Genomic DNA, 22,724 nt, shown 5'->3' with positions numbered 1-22,724 from the left:
CTGTGCCCGATCGGGCCCCATGGTGCAAGCCCGGCCACCAGGCACTCTCCTTCGAGCCCCACCTCCAGGCCTTGGTCCAGAGGGGGGCCCTGGTGACCCGCGTCCGGTCAAGGGAAACCTATATCCATTTAATTTATTCATCATAGGGGGTCTTTTAGCCGTGCTTTGTCTGGTCCCTCAGCTTGGACTTGTTTGCCATGGGTGACCCTGCCAGGGGCATAAACCCTAGACAGTTTAGCTCAAAGGATCACTGGGACATACAAACCCCTCCATCACGATAAGGTGACGGCTCAGGGAGGGGACCATTTAAGATGTTGAAATAAATTAATGAAGCTACTATTAAATTTACATGTAAAAGTGTGTGTGCTCATTTTCCCACTAAGGAGTGGTTTTAGTGCAAAACATGTTTTCAATTCATTCAGAACCCTGTAAAACCACTAGTTTGAACCCTCACAATCTGCTCAGGGCAGCGGTAAACATTTTCAGTTTTTCACAAAGAAGGTTCCAGGTAGCCCAACTTTCAGCAGCTCTCACGGATTTTCCCACAGGAGTTTAATTTAAATATTTTAATGTGTTACTTGACATCTTTATGAACATATTGGTCAAGAAATGTCGTTTTCCTGCTGCAGAACTTAAGTCCGTTTTAGCTTAAGGTCACAAACTGATGGCTGAATATTCTCCTCCAGGATTTTCTGGTAAAGAGCAACATTCATGGTTCTATCAATCACAACAAGTTTTCCAGGTCCTGAAGGAGCAAAGCAGCCCCAGATCATCACACTACCACCACCATGTTTGACTGTTGGTATGATGTTCTTTTTCTAAAAATGCTGTGTTACATTTACGCCAGATGTAACAGGACACACATCTTCCAAAAAGTTGAACTTTCTTGGGAATCATTCAGATGTTTTTATGCAAAAGTAAGATGAGCCTTCATGTCCTTTTCGGTCAGCTCTGGTTTTTGCCTTGGAGCTCTGGCATAGATGCCATTTAAGAAATAAATGGCAATGTTCTTGAGTTTCTTTGGATCGTGGCATTTTGTTGCTGGGATCCTTTTGTTTACTTCATTTTGTCACACAGGTTCACTATTTAAGTGATTTCTCTATTGAACATGTCCGGAGGTAATCATGCATGGGTGTGGTCAGTGAAAATGAACCCGAAATTGTGATTTGCCACAGTTAATTCTTGATTTAACAAGGTGGGCAATTACTTTTTCCACACGGCCAGGTTGAGGTGCAGTTTTTTTCCCTTAATAAATAAAATCATTTAAAAATGGTATTTTATGTTTTCTTAGGTTACCTTTGTCTGATATTTACAATAGTTTGAAGATATTAAACAAAGTGGGGAAACTATAAAAAAAATATAAGAATCTGAAAAGGGGGCAAATAATTTTCACGGCACTGTAGCTCTCTTGCCTCATCTTTTGGTGTCAAATCAAAATGTTTTCAGTCTAGTCTGGGCGAGTACTTTTAAGCTTTAATTTTTCTCTGTTTGTTAATGTCTTTTGCTCTTTCTTTTTAAATGCTTTTATTCATGTAAAGCACATTGATTTACCTTGTACTGTGTATGAAATGCGCTATATAAATAGATTTGCCTTACCTTGCCGACAACAAATATAAAGGAATTGGTTTCATTGGTCCTCACCAATACTTTTGAAGGGTACATGTTAAATTTAGATTGTGAACTTTATTTTTCACGTGACTGTACATGATAACTGTATAATCCAAACTGTATGTGGCTTTTTTTAATCACTAGGTGAAAAATCTACTATCAAACGGAATAAACCATCCTAAGAAAGGAGTTGATGTTGGAGATCATCCACCTATAACTCCCATGCATACTGCCTCAGAAGTAGAATTAGGTGGGTCTCAGAGCTACAGTATTTCATACTTGATAAAAATATATGGAACACCTACACTTAGACATCTTCAAGGATATGTTGAGAATTACTTTTTACATGCATACGGTGGACTCTAAATTGCCCGTAGGTGTGAATGTGAGTGCGAATGGTTGTGTGTTTCTATGTGCCCTGCGATTGGCAGGGCACATAGACCAGTTCGGGGTGTATCCTCTCGCCCGAGGATAGCTGGGATAGGCTCCAGCACGCCCGCGACCCTAGTGAGGATATGCGGAACGGAAGATGAATGAATGAATGCATACGGTATCTATTCATGGACTTACTTGCTAGATTGATGTTTTAAATTTTTTTAAATTTTTTCTTAAAACAAATTGTGGTATTTGAAGATAAATATACCTTGAAAGTGTAAAAGGATTGTTTCAAATGTTTACTATGTACTGTGTTAATAGTTATTTATAGTCACCTACTGGGGACTCAAAGACTGCACAAAGCATAAATAACAAAATGAACAATGCAATACAATTAATGCGTATGCAAAAGGTCAATTAAGATGATCAGTAAACAAGTTTAATTGAGCAAAGATAAGATCCGATAAACAGATGGGCTGTTCTCAAAGGGTATGTTTTGAGGCTGGAGCTGTAGAGTAAATTAATCAGTATTGTGCAGATGAGCTGGTAAGGCTTACATACAACCCATGGCAAAAATAAAAATGTAAATGTTTATTTTTGGAGATAAAAGGAAAAATTGTGGATCCTCCACAAACATTTTTTGTTCAAAATTGGGATGTTAATTTTGGCTTCCAGAAACGCAAGAAAGAAAATTGATGTAGTCACAATTAGTTGAGGAAAAAAAATGTGGAATCCCTCAGTTCTGAGGAAAAAAATTATGGAATCAGGAAAAACTAACAACAAAAAAAACACAACACAAAATGACACCACTAGTACTTCTTTGCACCACCTCTGGTTTTTATAACAGCTTGCAGTCTCTGAGGCATGGACTTAGCCAGTGACAAGCAGAGTATTCTTCATCAATCAGGCTCCAATTTTCTCTGATTTCTGTTTCCAGCTTTGGAAGTTAAAGCCATGTCATTGAGCATTTTCTTTCATTCACACCAGATTTTCGATGGCACTTTTTGCAGGCCATGACATTGACATTATACTATTTTTATTCAGGATATAATGACTGCCATCTCCCCTGTGCCTTTACCTGACTTTCACCCCCACGTCGTCAATGATGTTGTGAGTGAGTGTGTAAATTTGCATGTTTTCTTCAGGCAATCACCTTCATAAATCGCCACTAAACAAAAGTTCCAGCATCATCACCTTGGCCGATGTAGATGCGGGATTCATCACTGTATATCACTTTCATCCAGTCACCCACAGTCCATGATTGCTTTTCTTTAGCCCACTGTAGCCTTGTTTTCTTCTGTTGAGGTGTTAAGGATGGCTTTGGTTTGACTTTTCTGTATGTACCGTAATTTCTCATGTATTATCCGCATTTCCCCCCCAAAAAATATTACACATAATACATGGGTATAGTGGGAAATGAAAAAAAACGTTCACATTTTATAAATGTATGCCGCCATCTAGATGTTATGAAAAAGCCGTACTTTCATTCCAATATTTTACTGCCACCTAGAGGTTATGAGAGAGGTGTACATTTTCATTCTAATATGGCACCACCACCTAGAGGTTATGAAAAAGGTGTAGCCTACACTTTCATTCCAATATGACAGGGGTACGTATGACTGCATATGTACAGTTGTGCTTATAAGTTTATATACCCTGGCAGAATTTGTGAAATATATATATATTTTTAAATACAACTGATGACTGAACAACAAACATCACTAATTTCTTTGTGGTTATAATTTGTGTAATGATAATGCTTTTCTGAAATGCTTGACAGTTTAATTTCAATCCAATTAAAATAAAATTAAATGTTTCGCCTGGCCCTTTGTTTTCTTTAAAGAATTGTACCCATCTTACAAATTCTCCCTGAGTAATCAAACATGATCACAACTGTGTATTTTCACATTTACTAAATAAAACTAGTGCTGTGAATTTCAAAATAAAAGCAAGTAAATAAAAAGTAAAATAAAAAGTATTACGTGTTCAAATAAAGTGCTAAACTTCAGAATAATTATTTGAAAAAACTAACAAAATACAGATAATACTTCATGTTTTGACCATATGGGTAGAAGCAAAATCATGCTTTGTAAAAATGCATTCTACATAGGTAGAAGGGTAGAAGACATCTTTAAGTTTTCTATATTCACAACTTTCCTATTTTGTTTATTTTTGGTCCAGATTTTAGACACTGCTGACTGGGAACAACCAACGTGTTATGCAAAATTCTGTGATGTTTTACCTTCTTGAAGTTTTATAATTTTCCTTTTTTCTCCCAAATTATACATTTAAATGTTCATCCTCCAGGAGCAGCGAGTCCATATTTTTTGCCCGTGGTTATAGGCGGGGAAAGAGCAGCTGAGCGCTCTGTCTCCCTTGGTGGAGAGATGTTCAACTTTGAACTAATGTTTCGCACTGCTTAATTAGCTCTGCTTAATTAGCTCTGCTTATTTTCTCCAAAGGAAGTGATGGATGGCGCCTTTATGAGTACATCACAAGACATTTCATTGCCACTGTCAGTCAGGACTGCAAATATCTGCAGACAACCATTGCCTTCAACATTGGCACAGAAGCGTTCACATGTAGTGGAAAAACCCTAATCTCATCAGGTAAATGGTTCAATCTCGACAATTGTTTTCACTGATGACAGCTTAATTATTTCCCGCAACACTTTGCATTTGGGTTTCCTTGGTTGAAAAATGTTCTTTGTCACCTGGCTGTACATCTAATGTTGTAGTAGTCCACTTATCTAAAAATCAAAACGTAAAATCTTGTTTTATTCCCAGGGTACACGGCTTTGATGCCATGGCAGGGAATCTCTCTTGAAGAAGACCTGCCTGTCTGTGAAAGTGGAGACATTTTCACAGTAGATGAGATCAAGCTTGTGGAAAAGCAGACTACTCCCCCAGACTACTTGACTGAGGCTGAACTCATCACTCTTATGGAAAAACACGGCATCGGTAGTTCTAAGAACCGCCTTTGTGCTAGAAATGTTGTTTTCATTCATTAGAAGCACAACAAGTATATAGTGACTGCATAATATTGCCCTTGGAATAGAATCCTTTGTAATCCCTGAGCAAAGTTTCAGAGGTATCGATTGATTCAAACCTTGACCCTTCAGTTCCAAAGCTTAAGTTCTTAGATATGAGCTACTGCCGCACCAATATCCCTGCAAAGTAGGACCTCTTTAAACGTAGACTGTGGTCATGCCGGTCTCACCTCAATTAGGGAGCAAGATATTCTGGCTAGAGGAGAAAGTAGAAGTCAGACACAGCCCAGATGATCAGCCTACGGGTACTAATAAGGAGAGTGATCAGGATAAGCCATAGATAAGCATAATTGGAGGGGGTTTACTGCTTTGAGAAGAACATCATTTGAATGCACCAGACATTACAAATTAATAACTACCTTGATAATTTTAAAGGCTACTATAAGTGTCCAGTCGAGTTTCCCTGAGCAATTATGTTAAAATCCATATGCCTGTACAGTAAATGCATGATTTAATTACTTTAAATAAGAAGAAAAATTAGGACCTCTGTTCATCTTGATTCCACTGCAGGTCAATAATTTGGTTGAGTCAGGGGTCACAAGCAGCGAATAGCACTGTCAGGCCACACTGAGCACCCTTTTTTCACAGTATTTCTAGTGATGAGATAAAGAGAAAGCAGTGGGAAAATGCAGCTTCCAAAAATCAGATTATTACTTCCATTTTTCTCCTGCAGGTACTGATGCCAGTATCCCTGTCCACATAAACAACGTCTGTCAAAGGAACTATGTAACAGTAGAGAATGGACGCAAGTTGAAGCCTACGAACCTGGGAATTGTCCTAGTACATGGCTACTACAAGATAGGTATACTATCTGGCCTCAGATTTATGAAGAACTTTCTCTTAATCGGTTGTCTCTCTGTGTGGCTTCTGCGTTGGATTTTGTGTTACGATTAGATGGTGAACAGGGAAAGTAAGGCGCTACAACACAAGTGCTCTTGATTGTGGTTCAGAATGTATGACCAGTGAGTAACACAATGATCTCCTGCAGAACAATCATATCAAACTTAAATTATTACAAATAATAAATTTTGTACCAAAATATGGCCTAATGTACACAAAATAGACTTTGGCCTTGTCATAAATAAATTACATTTAACCACAACGACGTGAAGAGAGCCATTCACCATGTGTGTGAGAGTGCTGATAGATATGGGCTGTTGTTCATGTCTTTCAATGTATGTAAGGCATTAAAAACTAAGGATAGATGGACATCCTCAGTATAAGGCACGTGATTAAAACCTTTCAATTTCCATTGTGAAACCCTATTTCGGAGCTGGAAAAATTATATACAGTGTATATATCTAGACCAGGAAGGGTGTGAACGAGACAAACGCCATCCCCCCCCGATCAGTTCCTGAGTGATGTTCTGTTATTGGACTTCTGTGCTCGTCACGAATTGTCCATCACGAACACTATTTTCAGAAATAAGGCTGTCCACGTGCACTTGGCACTTTTGGTCGTGTCATCGGACTTGCGGCCATGGACACTCGGGTGAAGAGAGTGGCGGCGCTATCAACCGATCACCACGTGTTTGTGAGTGAGCTCCAATGGTGGGGGAAGATGCAGGTTTGACCTGGCAGACCCAAATGTATTGTGAGTGTCTGCTGGGAACATCTGACAGAGTCCCCAGTCAGAAGGATCTTCAACTCGCACCTCCGCCAGAACCTTTCCCACGTCCCAAGGGAGGCGAGGGACATTAAGTCAGAATGGACCAAGTGTCGGGCATCCATTGTTGAGGCGGCCGACTGGAGCTGTGGCCATAAGGTGGTTGATGCCTGTCCTGGCGGCAATCCCCGAGCCCGTTGGTGGACACCAGCGGTGAGGGATGCCATCAAGCTGAAGAAGGAGTCCTATCGGGCCTTTTTGGCTTGTGGGACTCCCAAGGCAGCTGATGGGTACCGGCTGGCCAAGCGGAATACAGCTTTGCTGGTCGCTGAGGCAAAAACCCGGACATAGAAGGAGTTTGGTGAGACCATGGAGAACGATTTCCGGACGGCTTCGAGGAAATTCTGGTCCACCATCCGGTATCTCAGGAGGGGGAAGCAGTGCAGCATCAACAATGTGTATAGTGAGGGTGGGGCACTGCTGACCTCGACTCAGCATGTCGGGAGCCGGTGGGGAGAATACTTCGAAGACCTCTTCAATTCCACTGACATGCCTTCCCATGAGGAAGCAGAGTCTGGGGTCTCTCAGGCGGGCTCTCGTTTCTCTGGGGTTGATGTCAACGAGGTGGTTGAAAAGCTCCTCGGTGGATGAATTCGCCCAGAGTTGCTAAAGGCTCTGGATATTGGGGGGCTGTCCTGGTTGACACGCCTCTGCAACAGCGCGTGGACACCGGGGACAGTGCCTCTGGATTGGAAGACTATGGTGGTGGCCTGATACGGGCTGTTCGGTCCCTGTACGACCAGTATCAGAGTGTGGTCCGCATTACTGGCAGTAAGTCGGACTCGAAGCGGCTCAGAAAATGGATGGATGGATATATAGATATATATATATATATATATATAGAGAGAGAGAGAGAGAGAGAGAGACAGAGAGAGAGAGAGAGAGAGAGAGAGAGACAGAGAGAGAGAGAGAGAGAGAGAGAGAGAGAGAGAGAGAGTGTGTGTTCTTCTTTACCTCTCTCACCAAGGCTCTTCTCCCCCGTTTGGCTCAGGCTCTGGGAAGGGTTCTGGTCGTCCCAAACGTCTTCCATTTCAGGATTATGGAGGCCACTGTGCTCTTAGGAACCTTAAGTGCAGCAGACATTTTTTTGTAACCTTGGCCAGATCTGTGCCTTGCCACAATTCTGTCTCTGAGCTCTTCAGGCAGTTCCTTTGACCCCATGATTCTGATTTTCTCTGACATGCACTGTGAACTGTAAGGTCTTATATAGACCAATCAGTATAATCAAACACAGCTGGACTCCAATGAAGGTGTCGAACCATCTCAAGGACGATCAGAAGAAATGAACAGCACCCGAGTTAAATGAGTGTCACAGCAAAGGGTCTGAATACTTGTGTGTGTGTGATATTTCAGTTTTTCTTTTTTAATAAATCTGCAAAAATTCATTTTTTTTTCTGTCAATATGGGGTGCTGTGTGTGCATTAGTGAGGGAAAAAATGAACTTAAATTACTTTATATAAAAAAAAAATTTTAAGGGTCTGAATACATTCCATATATGCAGTGGGTACGTAAAGTATTCAGACCCCTTTAAATGTTTCACTCTTTGAACATCAAAGACAGTAGACTTCTTTGTCAACCGTCACCACTTCATGCAAGTTAACAATTCATGTTTGTAGATTTTTTTGAGAGACCTTTTGCAGAAGCATGTAACATAAGGCGATACTTCTTGAGAACAGCAAACTCAAAAGTGTCGTGTGTTTAGGGTGGCTTCAACCAACACCTCCAGTCTCTTCATATTGATGCGACTCTCGGTTGGCAAATTCCTGACTCCAATTCGCTCTTGTTGAAGTAATTTCCCTCGAGTTGGGGTCGCCAACCTTTTTTGAAAGTTAGAGCTACTTCTTAGGTACTGATTATATCAAAGGGCTACCAGTTTGATACACACTTCTGAAACATCAAATTTACTAAAGTGACCGTAAATTATAAGTTCAGTCATCATTATATACCGTTGATTCTGCACATAGGCCCATATTTATCATGATTTGAGATATGACATCAAAAAATAACAATTTCGTTGATTAAATAGTTGGAAACTGCAACTGTGAAGGTCTTAATGCATGTGTGTCTCTTTCACAGATGCAGAGCTTGTACTCCCCACCATTCGCAGTGCTGTTGAAAAGCAACTCAATCTAATTGCACTTGGTAAGGCCCACTTCCAGGAAGTACTCCAGCATGCATTGGATATCTTCAAGAGGAAGTTTCACTATTTTGTGGACTCCATCTGTGGTAAGTTTGCAACATTTAAGTCCTTGGATTACTGTGACACAAGATTGTTGAAGGGTCTGCAAAAGTTGATCTTATTCTTGTAATTTCATATAGACAGCAACGGCATGATGCTGTCACACATATTTGTAGGCACCAATAAAAGTGAAAAGTGTTGAAAATGTTATGATTTTCACCCTTTAAATACCATTTGTATTTGAATTATTGAGTTTTCCCGACTAAAAAACAACAACCTCTGAATTAGTTGCCATCATGTATGATAAATGGTAGGATGATTGGTGGTATTTAGAGTCTTGGCCCTGCCAAAGATTAGGAACACAAATGATTTGACTTCATTAGTATTTTCATAAGTAGTTCCAAATACAGTGGACTCCTGGTCTTCGCAGGGGATAAGGACGGGACTGGACTGTGAATAGCAAAAATTATTTGATTGAGCGGGTATAAATCACCGATAGGTGTTCTCAGGGTTAGTTACCCCCCCCCCCCCCCCCCCCTCCAAAGACAGAAAAACAAAAACAAAATTTAAATTGGCAAAAACAAAATCGGTAAATAGGTGAATCCACAGGTGGCCAACGAGTATGTGGGGTCCACTGTACTCCCCCTTGAAACCATGGCCAAAGATTGCCATGTTGGCAATAAACCACATTTGTTAACCTTTGTATGCTTTAATGTTAGCATTTCAGTTAGACGAAAAGCAGCGATATTTAATATTTTCCATCAGATTCAAACATTTTACCATTGATGTTCTATTTTTGATAGTTTAAAAAATAGATTGATGTATGATGATTTTATAGCAGTTTGTGTGTGTAGATTTTTGTCACAAATGTGTCTGAACGTTGTGTATTTGAGGAGGGCACTAATGTTAAGTGGCGATATCGCAAGTTTAGCCTAATTAGTGCAACAATTCAACTCTTGTGAAAATACAATACCATTAGTCTTTATTGATATGCAATGCCCTGTTCACAGATCTACCTAGGCAAACCCCTTTTCTGATCTGATAATGTCCTCGTGCCTGAGGTGGGTAGGAACGCACTACATTTAGTCTGTTACATTTACTCAAGCAACATTTTGGATAAATTGTACATGTCACCCCTCCTTGAGCCGTAACCTTATTGTGGTGGAGGGGTTTATGTGTCCCAATAATCCTAGGAGCTAAGTTGTCTGGGGGTTTGTGCCCCTGGTAGGGTCACCCATGGCAAAACAGTTCCTTGGTGAGGGATGAGACAAAGTACGGCTCAAAGACCCCTTATAAAAAATGAAAAATATTGACTCTCGTTTTCCTTTGCCCGGACACGGGTCACCGGGGCCCACCTTTGGACCCAGGCCTGCACGCACGGGACTCGGCCAGGCACAAGCCGAAAGGGTAACGTGGGTCCCCCTGCCCATGGGCTCACCACCTGTGGGAGGGGCCATAGGGGTCGGGTGCAATGTGAGCTGGGCGGTGGCCGAAGGGAGGGACGTTGGCGATCCGATCCCCGGCTAAAGAAGCTGATTCTTTGGATGTGGAATGTCACCTCTCTGCTGGGGAAGGAGCCTGAGCTGGTGTGCGAGGTTGAGAAGTTCCAACTAAATATGGGGGGGCAGGGGGGGGTGGGTCGCCATTGCTGACGTTGTAGACTGTTTCGTACTCCTTGAATGCTGGCAGTTTGATCCATTCCACACATCCACCATCCACACAGATGTACTTTCTGAATATTACTTCGCGGCGGACTAATATGTGCGCACATCGCCTGAGGTTCCGCCTGTTCATTCGGGACCTGCTTTGTTTGGATAAGTCACAGGAGTTGACGAGACCAAAAAATACACTTCCGCCGCTTTTGCTGTGAAGAAGTAACGATACTTTCACTTCGTTACAATCGTCTAAATGTTGCTCGCTACTTTTATTTTTCAATTATTGCTTATTAATCAAATATTTCGTGAGCGAGACGACTTCAACTTCCGCATTGGCCGCTGTTTGCGTCAATCCAATTTAAGCGCTAGTGACGTTTATATCTAGTTCACCAATCAAACGGCACAAGAAAGTCACCTGACCTCACACTACGTCTTCCATTGGTTTTCCCGGGCATAGGTATGATAACTAGATAAGCCAGCCTGGCTGATTGTCGTGCCTACGTGGCGGCCATGTTGGGAAGGTCGTCATTACCATTCAGGCAACGGCGTGCTACTCGCGATGACATTTAGACAAACAAAAACAACAGCTTTCATGTATTGTAGTATTCGTTTGGTACTTTCTGCCCAAACATGGATATTTCAGCTCACTTCTAACCTGAGTGCTGTAAATTGCAGATAATGTAGTTTTGATTGTGCGTACACACATACACACACACGCACACACAGCAATATCACAATTTCCACATTCACATTTTATTTTTTAATTCTTTGTTTATTAATCTTCATGCTGTGGTTAAAAGAAATCTGAAGTTACTATTTACTCAGTACTTTGAGTAATTATTTCACTGTGTGCTTTTTACTCTAATTTTTTGGAGGACTACTTTTTACCTTTACTTGAGTCACATTATTGTCAAGTAACAGTACTCTTACTTGAGTACAATGTTTGGCTACTCTACCTACATCTGGAGCGGACATCCTCTATTGTGACTCTTACGTTTAAGCAACATATTTGCTCATCAGATCAGCCAGTGCCGTATTTGTTGCACTGGTCTTTTGTATTTTTGCGGTGAGGTGCTGTGGGTCGTGGCCCTGGTTGTGGTCCCAGCGGACCCGCGAAGTACACGTAACATCAGCAACAAGAGTTGATCCGCTAACATCTCTTAATTCAGAAACACAGCTACAAGTATCTAATTAGTTTACAGATGATAAAGATAGGAGGTTGCATTTGGGATTAGCCTTTGAAGTTGGTAATCGTGAAAAATGAAGTAAAACAGATTTTAGTCAATTATTTTACAGAATGAGTGTGCTTAAAGAGGAGGATGCTATTCATGTGGCACAGCTTCAAGCAGGCATCAGGTGTAGGTGGAGATGGGCCTGGATCAAGTTGGAGGTGAAAACAAAAAAGCAAAGAAATGAGGCAAATTTTATTTTAATCTTAAATTTGTACATCAACAGCGGTGTAAATAGGTTTTTTCTGTGTGAAGAATTATTTTATTTTTTTTGCCTTATTGTACTCTTCAGAGTATTCCAGATTGTTGAATTTTTGTTAAAATGAAAAAAACTCTCTGCGGGAGGCCGGGAGACCCTACACAATGTTTTGTTTTTGGTTTTTTTTTGTCACCTTTTTCATGCCTTTGGTGTTTGCATGTCTGCTTTTTGGAGTCCTTGGAGGGGATGGTGGAGAGCTCCATCGTTTTGCTGTAGGACTTCAATGCTCACGTGGGCAATAACAGTGAGACCTGGAAGGGCGTGATTGGGAGGAACAGACCCCGTGATCAGAACCCGAGTGGTGTTCTGTTATTGGACTTTAGTGCTCATCATGGATTGTCCATAACGAACACCATGTTCAAGCATAAGGGTGTCTATATGTGCACTAGGCACCAGGACACCCTAGGCCGCAGTTCGATGATCGACTTTGTGGTCGGACTTGCGGCTGCATGTCTTGGAGACACTGGTGAAGAGAGGGGCGGTGCTGTCAACTGATCACCACCTGGTGGTGAGTTAGCTCCGATGGTGGGCGAAGATGCCGGTCCGACTTGGCAGACCCAAACGTATTGTGAGGGTCTGCTGGGAACGTCTGGCAGAATCCCCTGTCAGAAGGAGTTTCAACTCACATCTCCGGCAGAACTTCACCCGCGTTCCAGGGGAGGTGGGGGACATTGAGTCTGAGTGGACCATGTTCCGCGCCTCCATTGCTGAGGCGGTCGACCGGAGCTGTGGCCGTAAGGTAGTCGGTGCCTGTCGTGGCGGCAACCCCCGTACCCATTGGTGGACACCAGCGGTGAGGGATGCCGTCAAGCTGAAGAAATAATCCTATCAGGCCTTTTTGGCTTGTGGGACTCCTGTGGCAGCTGACGGGTACCGGCTGGCCAAGTGGATTGCAGCTTTGGTGGTCGCTGAGGCAAACTCGAGCGTGGGAGAAGTTAGGTGAGGACTTCCTGACGGCTTTGAGGAAATTTTGGTCTACCATCCGGGGTCTCAGAAGGGGGAAGCATTGCACCATCAACACTGTGTATAGTGGGGATGGGCGCTGCTGACTTTGACTCGCAACGTTGTGAGTAGGTGGGGAGAATACTTCGAAGACCTCCTCAATTCCACCGACACGCCTTCCCATGAGGAAGCAGAGTCTGTGGCGTCTAAGCTGGGCTCTCCTATATCTGGGTTTGAGGTGGTTGAAGTGGTTTAAAAACTCCTTGGTGGCAAGGCCCCGGGGGGTGGATAAGATCCGGCCGGAGTTCCGAAAAACTCTTATGGGGCTGTCCTGATTGACACGCCTCTGCAACATCGCGTGGACATCGGGGGCAGTGCCTCTGGATTGGTAAACTGGGGTGGTGGTCCCCCTTTTTAAGAAGGGAAACCGGAGTTTGTGTTCCAACTGCAGGGACATCACACTCCTGCATGGGAGTTCGCCCAACCAGTCTACATGTGTTTTGTGGACTTGGAGAAGGCGTTAGACCGTGTCCCTCGACACGAGTCCTGCGGGGGGTGCTTCGGGAGTATGAGGTACTGAACCCACTGATATGGGCTGTTCGGTCTTTGTACGACAGGTGTCAGAGTTTTGTTCGCATTGCTGGCAGTAAGTCGGATTTGTTTCCAGTGAGGGTTGGACTCCGCCAAGGCTGCCCTTTGTCACCGATTCTGTTCGTAACTTTCATGGACAGAATCTTTAGGTGCAGCCGAGGCGTAAATGGGTTCTGTTTTGCTGGCCTCAGTATTGCATCTCTGCTTTTTGCAGACGATGTGATTCTGTTGGCTTCATCAAGTTGTGATCTCCAACTCTCACTGGAGCGGTTCGCAGCAGTGTGTGAAGCGGTTGGTATGAAAATCAGCACCTCCAAATCTGAGACCATGGTCCTCAGTCAGAAAAGAGTGGAGTGCCCTCTCTGTGTCGGGGATGAGATCCTGCCCCAAGTGAAGGAGTTCAAGTATGTTGGTGTCTTGTTCACCAGTCTACATGTGTTTTGTGGACTTGGAGAAGGCGTTCGATCGTGTCCCTCAGGAAGTCCTGTGGGGGTTGCTTCGGGAGTATGGGGTCCCGAATCCCCTGATACGGACGGTTTGCTCCCTCTACGACCAGTGTCAGAGTTTGGTCCGCATTGCTGGCAGTAAGTCGGATTCGTTTCTGGTTTGGGTTGGACTTCGCCAAGGCTGCCCTTTGTCACCAATTCTGTTCATAACTTTTTTGGACAGGATTTCTAGGTGCAGCGAAGGCATAGATGGGGTCCGGTTTGGTGGCCTCAGTATTGCATCTCTGCTTTTTGCAGATGACGCGGTTCTGTTGGCTTCATCAAGCCGTGATCTCCAACTCTCACTGGAGTAGTCCACAGCCGAGTGTGAAGCGGGTGGAATGAAAATCAGCACCTCCAAATCTGAGACCATGGTACTCAGTCGGACAAGGGTGGAGTGCCCTCTCCAGGTCGGGGATGAGATCCTGCCCCAGCTGGAGGAGTTCAAGTATCTTTGGGTCTTGTTCACGAGTGAGAGAAGAATGGAACGGGAGATTGACAGGTGGATTGGTGCTGCGTCTGCAGTGATGCCCATTTTATATCGGTCCATTGTGGTGAAGAAGGAGCTAAGCCGAAACACGAAGCTCTAAATTTACCGGTCGATCTATGTTCCTACCCTCACCAATGGTCACGAGCTGTGGGTCGTGACTGAAAGAACAAGATCCGGGATACAAGCGGCCGAAATGAGTTTCCTGCGCAGGTTGTCCAGGCTCTCCCTTAGCTCGGTCATCCGAGAGGGGCTCAGAGTAGAGCCGCTACTCCTCCCCATTGAGAGGAGCCAGATGAGCTGGCCCGGCATCTGACTAGGATGCCTCCTCGACGCCTCCCTGGTGAGGTGTTCCGGGTGCGTCCTCCCGGGAGGAGCCCCCGGGGACGACCCAGGACACGCTGGAGAGACTATGTCTCCCGGCTGGCCTGGGAACGCCTCGGGATCCCCCCGGAAGAGCCGGTTGCGGTGTCTGGGGAGAGGGAATACTTACCTATTCAAGCTACTGCCCTAGCGACTACATGTCATAGTAGCTTTAATGCATCATACTTTTTACTTGTGTATTTATGTTAAGAAGAAACGGTAATTTTACTCTGCTACAATGATCTACATGCCGCTCGTTACTTTTATTCATCAATTATTACAATTATTAAACAATTGGAGGGCCACGTAGGACATGTCACACGATGCAAGAAAAATGAAACAAATTCTGACACTCCAGACTTTCCGCATCGTGGTTGTGAGGCGTCCTAGCCGCCAGATCGGCAATTGTGGATGATGTCACACGACACGAGGCAATTTCTCTTGGTCTGGCACTCATAACTCAAACGATCGGCCATGACAGCTTACGTTTGTTTGTGACGTCTCTGTCGCAGCCAAATCTGGCTACAATCATTTACTCTGAGCTCGGCATTACTCAAGTAATTAATTTGATGACTACTTTTTACTTTTACTTGAGTCATATTATTCTAAAGTAGCAGTACTCTTACTTGATTACAATATTTGGCTCCTCGACCCACCTCTGCCTCCTGCTCTGCATTTGCAGGTATGGATGAATTGATGGAAGTCTCTTTTTCACCAATTGCTGATGCAGGCAAGCCCATGTCCCGCTGTGGCAAGTGCCGTCGGTTCATGAAATTCATCCAGGTAAGCACAACCATACTGCACATACAGCGGCTGAAATAAGTATTTAGCACATCACCATTTTTCTCACTAAATATACTTCCAAAGGTGCTATTAACTTGAAAATGTCACCAGCTGTTGGGAACAAGCTAAGTAATCCATACATACAGTGGGTACGGAAAGTATTCAGACCCCCTTAAAATTTTTACTCTTTGTTATATTGCAGCCATTTGCTAAAATAATTTTTCATTTTTTTCCCCCTCATGAATGTACACACAGCACCCCATATTGACAGCAAAAACTTAATTGTTGATATTTTTGCAGATTTATTAAAAAAGAAAAACTGAAATATCACACAGTATTCAGACCCTTTGCTCAGTATTTAGTAGAAGCACCATTTTGAGCTTGAGTTTTTCACTCCTGGATTTGGGGATCCTCTGCCATTCCTCCTTGCAGATCCTCTCCAGTTCTGTCAGGTTGGATGGTGAACGTCGGTGGACAGCCATTTTCAGGTCTCTCCAGAGATGCTCAATTGGGTTTAAGTCAGGGCTCTGGCTGGGCCATTCAAGAACAGTCACGTAGTTGTTCTGAATCCATCCTTCGTTATTTTAGCTGTGTGCTTAAGGGCTCTTTATACACGCGCGGGCGGTGACCAGAGATGATGTCCGTGGCATAATATGTGCAGCAAAATGTTTTGTCGTGTGCGCGTTAAGTGACACAGAGGGGCCGCACGGGCCAATGCGTTGGTCACGTGATACAATGTGGGCGTTGTCGGCCGTGCGAGCGCGGGAGTATAAAGAGCCCTTTAGGGTCATTGTCTTGTTGGAAGGTGAACCTTTGGCCCAGTCTGAGGTCCTGACCCCTCGGGAGAAGGTTTTCGTTCACGATATCCCTGTACTTGGCCGCATTCATCTTTCCTTCGATTCCAACCAGTGGTCCTATCCCTGCAGCTGAAAAACACCCCCACAGCATGATGCTGCAACCACCATGCTTCACTGTTGGGACTGTATTGGACAGGTGATGAGCAGTGCCTGGTTTCTCCACACATACCGCTTGGAATTAAGGCCAAAAAGTTCTATCTTGGTCTCATCAGACCAGAGAATCTTATTTTTCATCATCTTTGAGTCCTTCAGGTGTTTTTTTTAGCAAACTCCATGTGGGCTTTCATGTGTCTTGCACTGAGGAGAGGCTTCCGTCGGGCCACTCTGCCATAAAGCCCACTGGTGGAGGGCTGCAGTAATGGTTGACTTTCTAGAACCTTCTCCCATCTCCCAACTGCATCTCTGGAGCTCAGCCACAGTGATCTTTGGGTTCTTCTTTACCTCTCTCACCAAGGCTCTTCTCCCACCGATTGCTCAGTTTGGCCAGACGGCCAGCTCTTGGAATGGTTCTGGTGGTCCCAAACGTCTTCCATTTAACTCATTCCCTGCCAATGCCATCCAAAGATGTCATTAAGATTCCATCTATTCCCTGCCAATGTCATCTAAAGACGTCAATGGCATTTTTTTAACGGGGATGGGTGGGTCCTGTGCAGTTTGTGTCATCGGCAATGAGGAATGGCACCCTGTAGAGGGCAACAATTCCTTGAGGTGAACGTCCCTTCCTCAAATTGAAGAAGAGGAAGAAGGAGGAGGAGGTGGGTCGGCGGGGTGCAACGGACAATGACAAGAGACAAACATAATGGTGAAAAAGAGAGAAGACAACATGAAAAAACATCTTAAAAAAAAGAAAGCTTTCGGTGCTCGAAATTCAATGTGCCAAGGCAAGAAAAATATTCCTGCGACCGACAGGAATGACGCCTTAGATTATGCAGGGAATAAAGTATGACGCTTCGAGCGATTGCGCAAAATGCCGTAAATTCAAATCTTGGTCGTCTGCCGACCAGGATTTGAATAAATGGGATCCGGAATCATCAGATACTGAACTCCGTTTTGGATAGCCAGCCGAGCTTCCTCCGACGAAGATCAACGAAGACGAAGACTAAGGTAACTCGTTTGCAGCTCATGTTAGCTACATTTAGCGAGCAAACACGCTCCTTCGATCCTTGTTACACAAAAACATAATTTTGTCCCACGAATTCACATTACAATGTAACAATTGTTGCCAGGACTGATTGGAATTTTCAATTTCGTCCATCTTGCAGGAATTCAACACCCGCGAGTCGAGCGTTTTTTAGGATTGCGACGAAGAAAAGTAATGTTTTTGTTTGTTTGTTTTTTAACCCTTGCAAAACAGGTCATCAATAAAAACTATTCTCTAGTAATCGTATGTATTTTGTAAAACTTACAGGTTATGCATACAGCAAACGTTCGACTCCCATTCCAGTACGCAGTGCAGACAAAAATGGTAATTGAAAGCTTTTTTTTCTCCACATCCCATGACAGCAATTTCAACAATGTAATTTTATCGTGATAGTTATATTTCTAAACTGCACAGGTTGTGCTTTGAGCAGAAGTAGTGACTGGTTTCAAGGAGAATGACAACCAAGATCCCATTCACTCCCAAAAGAAGAATAAAATCTAGGTGTGGATAAAACTTTGCTAGATTTTATCCGCAAGGTAATAAAAACCTGGACTATTGAGCAAACGGTAGAGGAGGTCAATATGGAGGAAAAAAGTGTGGGAGACCCATTTGTTCATGCATATTTGTCAAATGTAAATTCTGTATATAGTTATACTTGTAAATAAATATTTTTTTCTGTCAAAAGTACTTTCTCAGTGTTGTTTTATGTTCAGATGTTTGAGATTTTCTCACTAGAAAAATATTGGGGTCAAAGTCATTGTTCTGCTTGATGTGTCTGCTTTCACAAAAAAAACAGTTTTTTTCTTCCAGAAACAGATTTGGGTGAAAGTAGCCTATATTTGACTGCTGATTACTAAAGAACAGTATAAGCTTTTTTAACAAACTTTTTTTCTGATGAAAGAAGAGAGTCTGATCTTTCTTTTGGTGGTTTTGGTGTGTACATCGTCATAGTACATAATATTCTGTGGTGATTGAAAAATAAGTGAAATTGCTTGAAAATGCCTGGCAATCGTAGGGTTCCCTGCTCAGGAAACGGCTGGCAGTGAATAAGTTAAGCATTATAGAGGCCACTGTGCTCTTCGGAACCTCTAGTGCAGCAGAATTTTTTTTGTAACCTTGGCCAGATCCGCCTTGCCACAATTCTCTTCAGGCAGCACTCATCAATGAAAATGAAAAAGTTTTCTAACACTCACACACTCCGGTTATTTACATCATTGCTGTCACATGCTGTACATCATTGCTGTCCTAGTTATCACATTGCATCAAACTATTAAGCTACTAAGTACATTTGAAAAAGGCCACGCAAGAACAAAGGACTATCCGTCCATCCATCCACCTTCCGCTTATCCGAGGTCGGGTCGCGGGGGCAGTAACTTTAGCAGGGACGCCCAGACTTCCCTCTCCCCAGCCACTTCATCCAGCTCTTCTGGGGGGATCCCGAGGCCAGCTGTGAGACATCGTCTCTCCAGCATGTCCTGGGTCATCACCGGTGTCTCCTCCCGGTGAGACATGCCTGGAAAACCTCACCAGGGAGGCGTCCAGGAGGCATCCGAATCAGATGCTCCAGCCACCTCATCTGGCTCCTCTCAATGTGGAGGAGCAGCAGCTCTACTCTGAGCTCCTCCCGGATGACCGAACTTCTCACCCGATCTCTAAGGGAGAGCCCGGACACCCTGTGGAGGAAACTCATTTCGGCCGCCTGTTTCCGGGATCTTGTTCTTTTGGTCACGAAGCACAGCTCGTGGCCATAGGTGAGGGTAGGAACGTAGCTTGACCGGTAAATTGAGAGCTTCGCCTTTCGGCTTAGCTCATTCTTTACCACAAGTATTCCCCCCACCTACTCACGACGTCCTGAGTCGAGGTCAGCAGCGCCCCATCCCCACTATACACAGTGTTGATGGTGCACTGCTTCCCCCTCCTGAGATGCCGAGTGGCGGACCAGAATTTCCTCGAAGCCGTCCGAAAGTCTTTCTCCATGGCCTCACCGAACTCCTCCCATGCCAGAGTTTTTGCTTCAGTGACCACCAAAGCCGCATTTCGCTCCGCCAGCCGGTACCCATCAGCTGCCTCAGGAGTCCACAGGCCAAAAAGGCCCGATAGGACTCCTTCTTCAGCTTGACGGCATCCCTCACCGTTGGTGTCCACCAACGGGTTCGGGGATTGCCGCCACGACAGGCACCAACCACCTTACAGCCACAGCTGCGGTCGGCCGCCTCAGCAATGGAGGCACGGAACATGGTCCACTCGGACTCAATGTCCCCCACCTACTCCGGAACATGAGCAAAGTTCTTTCGGAGGTAGGAGTTGAAACTCCTTCGGACAGGGGATTCTGCCAGACATTCCCAGCAGACCCTCACAATATGTTTCAGCCTGCCATCTTCCCCCACCATCGGAGCCAACTCACCACCAGGTGGTGATCAGTTGACAGCTTCGCACCTCTCTTCATCCGAGTGTCCAAGACATGCGGCCGCAAGTCCGATGACACGACCACAAAGTCGATCATCGAACTGCGACCTAGGGTGTCCTGGTGCCAAGTGCACGTGTGGACACCCTTATGCTTGAACATGGTGTTTGTTATGAACAATCCGTGATGAGCACCAAAGTCTCACAACAGAACGGGGGGAGGGGTCCTCACAATCACACCCTTCCAGGTCTCACTGTCATTGCCCACGTGAGTATGGAAGTCCCCAGCGGGAGCCCTCTCCAGCACCCCCTCTAAGGACTCCAAAAAGGGTGGGTACTCTGAACTGCTGTTTGGTGCATAGGCACAAACAACAGTCAGGACCCGTCCCCCCACCCGAAGGCGCAGGGAGGCTACTCTCTCGTCCACTGGGGTGAATCCCAACATACAGGCGCAGAGCCGGGGGGAAATAAGTATACCCACACTTGCTCGGCGCCTCTCACCGTGGGCAACTCCAGAGTGGAAGAGAGTCCAACCCCTCTCAAGAGGACTGGTACCAGAGCCCCGTGTGTGGAGGCGAGTCCGCCTATATCTAGTCAGAACTTCTCGACCTCACACACCAGCTCGGGCTCCTTCCCTGCCAGAGAGGTGACATTCCACGTCCCTAGAGCCAGCTTCTGTAGCTGGGGATCGGATCGCCAAGGTCCTTGCCTTCGCCCACCGCCCAGCTCACACTGCACCCAACTCCTATGACCCCTCCCACAGGCGGTGAGCCCATGGGAAGGGGGACCCACGTTACCCTTTCGGCTGTGCCCGGCCGACCCCCGTAGGGGTCTTTTAGACGTGCTTTGTCTGGTCCCTCACTTAGGACCTGTTTGCCATGGGTGACCCTACCAGGGACGTGAAGCCCCAGAAAACTTAGCTCCTAGGATCATTGGAACACACAAACCCCTCCACCACGATAAGGTGACGGGTTCCAGGAGGGGACAAAGGACTATTGATGTATTAAAATTCACGCAACTATAGAATATTATAATAAAAGAGTATATCGATTATATTTTGTCTTTTTGCCATAACAAAATAGTGTAGCGTAGATTGGTTTTGGATAAAACATTTATTTTGGAACAGAATACGTCGGTTTAGTTCGACGTACGTTTAACGTTACAGTCGAATTATCTTTGTCTCGTAAAGGCCACCACATCTCTTTTTATATTTGTAAATTTTATGAAAAGTGACGAAAAACCTCTATCAGTCTCATAATCTGAAGGTTGCTCCATGAAAATACAAATAGTTCTTGACTCCAGTGGTTTTACTGTTTCACTCAAACACACAAAATGACACAGGAAGTGGGATTTTATGCAAAACTACAGAGAAATGATGAAGAGGGATTTTGCTACAAGACAAGGTACAGACATCATTCGTATAGGAGGCTGAACTCGGGATGTAAGCATGGAATGAGGATGCGGAGTAAGCAATGCTTAGAGCTGGGAGTTTCTGTGATCTTTAATATAAACCCAAATATGCACCAATCTGTACTTAGTACACAGCACGTTGTACTCAAGTTGCGTAGAACACAATTTGGCTGGTCGATCTTCCCAGTGGTTGGGCAAGAGTGCCGAAAAGGGTGGTTTGAAGGAGAAGGAAAAAGGTGGTGGGGGGGAATTCAAGTGCAGGGGGGCCGGAGCGCTGGGGTGGCGTGGTTCGACACCTGCTCAGAGCAAACTTACGCTGCAAATTTCTGTCGGATCCTTCTCAGTGGCGCTGCACCCATGCAGAAAAGTGTGGTTGTGGGGAGCGGGCAGAGTAATTCTGCCATCCGCGATCGTCGGTGCGGCAAGGGCGGTTCGGCCGGGCCTAGCCCGTCTCGGAGCACCTCCCGCACCTCGTGGGGAGAGGTGCGCTTCCTGGTTGGCAGCCAGCTTCTTCGGCAAGCAGGAGAAACAAGAGCGAAAACAAAGGGGGCTCGGGCCTTTTATGCCCAGGAGAACGGGGCTGCCCCGAAGCAGGAAGACAGAGTCTTGGTATGGAATTTCATCCTAGGATTTTTTTGTGGTTTTAAAACCAGTGGAATAAAAGATTAATGAATTCCCAGTTTATGCATTGTCACACGCACACACAAACCCTGGTTAATCTATGCAATGAGTGTTTCAACCTTATGTGGTGGCTAAGAGCACTTAATATTTTGATGTAATATTTGTGTTGTGTGAGGTAAAACATCTCATCTGATTCAGTTGACAAACAGATTTGACAGCAGACCTGTGGAAAACAATCATCAGTGACATTGGTATCCTGGTATACACTTGGACATTCGTGCAGGGTTCGCAAAATATCAAAACAGACATTTAAATTTGGTGAAAACTGAGAATTCTAGTTTAAGATCGCAGTAACTCTCTGTGTCGTCCAGGAATGTTTCTGATGGGCATGGCGGCGCCTTGCATGCATTTTTACTATTAAAAAAAACATAGTTCATTGCTGAATTTGAGTTTCTGAAAAAGGTGGCGATAGTAATTCCTTTGTTGTCAATCTGTCTTGAACAGTTCACATTTGAAAACCGGGTTTCTCAAATTCCTGGTCATTAAATCAGTTTGCAGGAAAAAGGTCTTTGTTGGTGACATCCTTCAGTTTCAGTTTCAGTTTATTTTTGAAAGGGGACAA

At 44.6% G+C, this 22,724-nt stretch overlaps 1 protein-coding gene and 1 long non-coding RNA gene across 3 annotated transcripts in view; both read left to right on the top strand.

Annotated features, from left to right (window-relative positions):
• top3b (DNA topoisomerase III beta) overlaps positions 1–22,724 on the top strand; it is a 115,266-nt gene that overhangs the window by 51,491 nt on the left and 41,051 nt on the right. For both annotated transcript variants that reach the window (XM_061765118.1, XM_061765117.1), the window contains exons 10-15: positions 1,753–1,858; positions 4,446–4,592; positions 4,770–4,943; positions 5,706–5,834; positions 8,774–8,923; positions 15,570–15,670. In XM_061765118.1, coding sequence (XP_061621102.1) covers positions 1,753–1,858; positions 4,446–4,592; positions 4,770–4,943; positions 5,706–5,834; positions 8,774–8,923; positions 15,570–15,670 — 807 coding nt within the window. The remainder of the gene's footprint in view (positions 1–1,752; positions 1,859–4,445; positions 4,593–4,769; positions 4,944–5,705; positions 5,835–8,773; positions 8,924–15,569; positions 15,671–22,724) is intronic.
• On the top strand, positions 15,684–21,686 carry LOC133473450 (uncharacterized). The gene is made up of 3 exons (XR_009787075.1): positions 15,684–17,839; positions 17,936–17,992; positions 18,083–21,686. It is a non-coding gene; the product is annotated as an uncharacterized LOC133473450 (long non-coding RNA).

The sequence above is a fragment of the Phyllopteryx taeniolatus genome, unplaced genomic scaffold, assembly GCF_024500385.1.
Source record: "Phyllopteryx taeniolatus isolate TA_2022b unplaced genomic scaffold, UOR_Ptae_1.2 contig_25, whole genome shotgun sequence".
Classification (NCBI taxonomy): domain Eukaryota; kingdom Metazoa; phylum Chordata; class Actinopteri; order Syngnathiformes; family Syngnathidae; genus Phyllopteryx; species Phyllopteryx taeniolatus.
The sequence above is the reverse complement of the archived record's forward strand: the minus strand, read 5'-3'. Positions and strand labels throughout refer to the sequence as shown.